The sequence below is a fragment of the Merops nubicus genome, unplaced genomic scaffold (genome assembly GCF_000691845.1).
Source record: "Merops nubicus isolate BGI_N331 unplaced genomic scaffold, ASM69184v1 scaffold17851, whole genome shotgun sequence".
In the NCBI taxonomy this organism is placed as follows: Eukaryota; Metazoa; Chordata; class Aves; order Coraciiformes; family Meropidae; genus Merops; species Merops nubicus.
In genome coordinates, this window is record NW_008590440.1 from 15,547 (window position 1) to 18,285 (window position 2,739).

The 2,739-nt window shown below is 55.2% G+C and overlaps 1 protein-coding gene across 1 annotated transcript in view; it reads right to left on the reverse strand.

The window, feature by feature from the left end:
- Positions 1 to 2,398, reverse strand: part of FKBP3 (FK506 binding protein 3, 25kDa) — a gene marked incomplete at its 5' end in the record, with an annotated part of 2,554 nt that extends 156 nt beyond the window's left edge. The window contains 3 exons of the mRNA XM_008949950.1: positions 878 to 975; positions 1,258 to 1,325; positions 2,263 to 2,398. Coding sequence (XP_008948198.1) covers positions 878 to 975; positions 1,258 to 1,325; positions 2,263 to 2,398 — 302 coding nt within the window. The remainder of the gene's footprint in view (positions 1 to 877; positions 976 to 1,257; positions 1,326 to 2,262) is intronic.
- Positions 2,399 to 2,739: the final 341 nt, after the last annotated feature.

Genomic DNA, 2,739 nt, shown 5'->3' on the forward strand with positions numbered 1-2,739 from the left:
CCGCGCGGGGCGCGGCGGCTCCCCCCGACGGGAGCTGCCGGGAGACGCTGGTGCCAGCTCCACTGATGGACATTTGCTCTGACGTGGACCCTGGGCAGGGGGCCGGGGAAGGGATCATCTCTAAGGTCTCTTCCAACCCAAACCATTCCGCAGTCATATGACTCTCATTATTCCCATTGCCCTGAAGAGGAGCAGCCGAGGTCCACCTGCTCTGCCCTGTGTTGTCCCCATTTCTGGGAGATGCTGGCCCTCCTCCGGGAGCAGCTCGTGCTCCTGTTACACTACAGGAGGAAGAGCCACACCTAGACAGCTCCCTGAGGAGCTCTGCAAAACCCATGGGCAGCTGCATCCATCCATTTGACCTGCAGAGCTGGGGGGGGGAGCAACCTCGTGAAGTTCAATGAGGGCAAGGGCAGGGTCCTGCACCTGGGGAGGGATAACCCCCTGCACCAGTACAGGTGTGGGGTGACCTGCTGGGAAGCAGTTCCAAGGAGAAGGACTGGGAGCGCTGTGGGACAAGTTCCCCATGAGCCAGCAATGTCCCCTCATGGCCAAGAAGGCAAATAAATGGTCTCCTGAGGTACATTAAGAACAGTGTGACCAGCAGGTCGAGGGCCACCTCAGGAGTACTGGGTCCAGTTCTGGGCTCCCCAGGTCAAGAGACAAGTTGCTACTAGAGAAAGTCCAGTGGAATCTGTGAAGCTGCTGAGGGCCTTTGAGCATCTCTGTGCCCAGGACAGACTGAGAGCTCTGGGGCTGGTTAGCTTGAGAAGCCAAGCCTGAGATGGGATCTGATCAATGAAGATCAGCTAAAGGGCCCCCGGGGAACAAGAGGATGGGGAGGTTACTCAGTGAGTAGACAGCTGTGGAAGGATACTTGGCATCAGGCTGCCCTTTCTTGCCATATGCCCACTCCGGTTCGATTTCCAGTTGAGCCTTCTCTCCTTTACTCATTGTCAGAAGAGCTTCATCCCACTGAAAACAAACCAGCACAGAGCAAGCTCAGAGGGGCGCCGGGCACACGGGAGCCTCTCAGAGCTCGGGGCAGTGTGGGTGCTCGGGTCCCAGCTCCGTTCAGTGCCAGCCCCGCTCCAGGGCTCGCCAGCGCGGCCGCGGGCTCAGGGGCACTGCTGCTGCCACGTTCCGGGCACCCAGACAGGAGCCAGGGTCAGCTCCTGGGCCAGCTGAGCTGCGCTCGGACCCCGCGGATCCAGAACTCCCCTTGGGCTCTGAGGGCGTCGCCAGCGCTTCACTTACGCCTCGGATGACTTTTCCTACGCCAACTTTGAAACTCAGAGGTTTGGCTGCTTTCTTCTTCTTTGAACCTGAAAGAGAGTTTTACACTCATTTGCTTTAACGTCACACCAGCGCGTACCACGCTCCTGTCTAAAGTTACTACTGTGATCATGCCGTATATAAATATCTGTTCTTCTAATACTATTTTTAGCCCACTGTCAGAGCTTTAGTTTAGTTTCAGAGTTCAGTGCTGTGCATTAAAAACATCAAATGTTCGAGTTGCACCAAGAGCTGAAGTCGATGAGATGCAGTTCAGATACTGATCCAGTGACCATCAAAGACTGATTTCTGAATTCCTCGAGCTCAGCCCATCACGGAGCAGCAGACGGGGAGGGTGCAGAGTCACAGAGCAGCTATGGTGACTCAGGCAGCGTTCCCTGCTGCTCTCAGAGCCACACACCGCCGCTGGAAAAGCAGCTCCAGCACTGCAGAACTCATACACCCCAATCCCCTGGCTGAGACGCTGTCACAGAAATACCAGCAGAGCTCTCTGCAGGGGGTGTGCTCCGGCAGCCTCCTGAGATCACGCTCACCCAGTGCCTCTGCTTGGAAGGGTTTCTGCAGCAGCACACCGAGGTGTGTCTGCTTAGAGCAGGTCACTGCGCTGCGGGCGCCCCAGGGCCAGAGGTAACAGGAGCTCCTCAAGCAGGAACCATCCTTCCTCCAACGCAGTTTCAGCACTGATTAAATCCTCACATTTTGCATTATCTATGGCCTGGAGAATGCCAAACGTGAGGTCTGGCAACATGCAGCTGTGTTACTTGACACCAGCCAGTCCTAAAATACTGCCCTGCGTTCCCTCATGGAAAATCAGGCTCCAGGAGCGGGCTGGACACCCCCACTCAGCTCGATGAGCAGTTTGCCAGTGCCTGCCTGAGGCTGCTCATTCAGTCCAGCTAATTTACTCTGCATGCATTTGCAACAAAAGCCAAATAGTGTGTGTGTATATATATATAATGTCCTTACTTGTTTGGATATTGGTGTCGAAGACTGTTCCATCCTGTAGTTTTCCTGTATACCAGCAATGCACAGTGTCTCCTTTCTTTGGAAAGTTGGTTTTATCACCCTTCTTTAAAATTGATTTTGTATACTTTGGGGGCCCCTAAGATGATAAAAGCAGAGTTATGACAGCTGCATTGACTAGGCTCAGACCAACAAGACCTCAGGACTGCAGAACCACGCAGCCCAAGGCACTCAGTGAACACAGGCAGTGTCAGCAAGCGGCACGCTCCTGTGGTGCTGCAGGGCTGCAATATTGGGGGAAAACACAGCAGCACTGGCACAGCTCTAAGCAAAGGCTGAAGCTCTGGGAGAGATGCAAGGGCCCATCGCCAGCTCCAGTTACGGAGCGTGCACAAGGCTCAGCCATGGCACAAACGCCAGACTTCTACCTGTCACCAGGGGTTTGAAGAGCCGCTCAGCGGGGCTGCCCCACGCCATCAC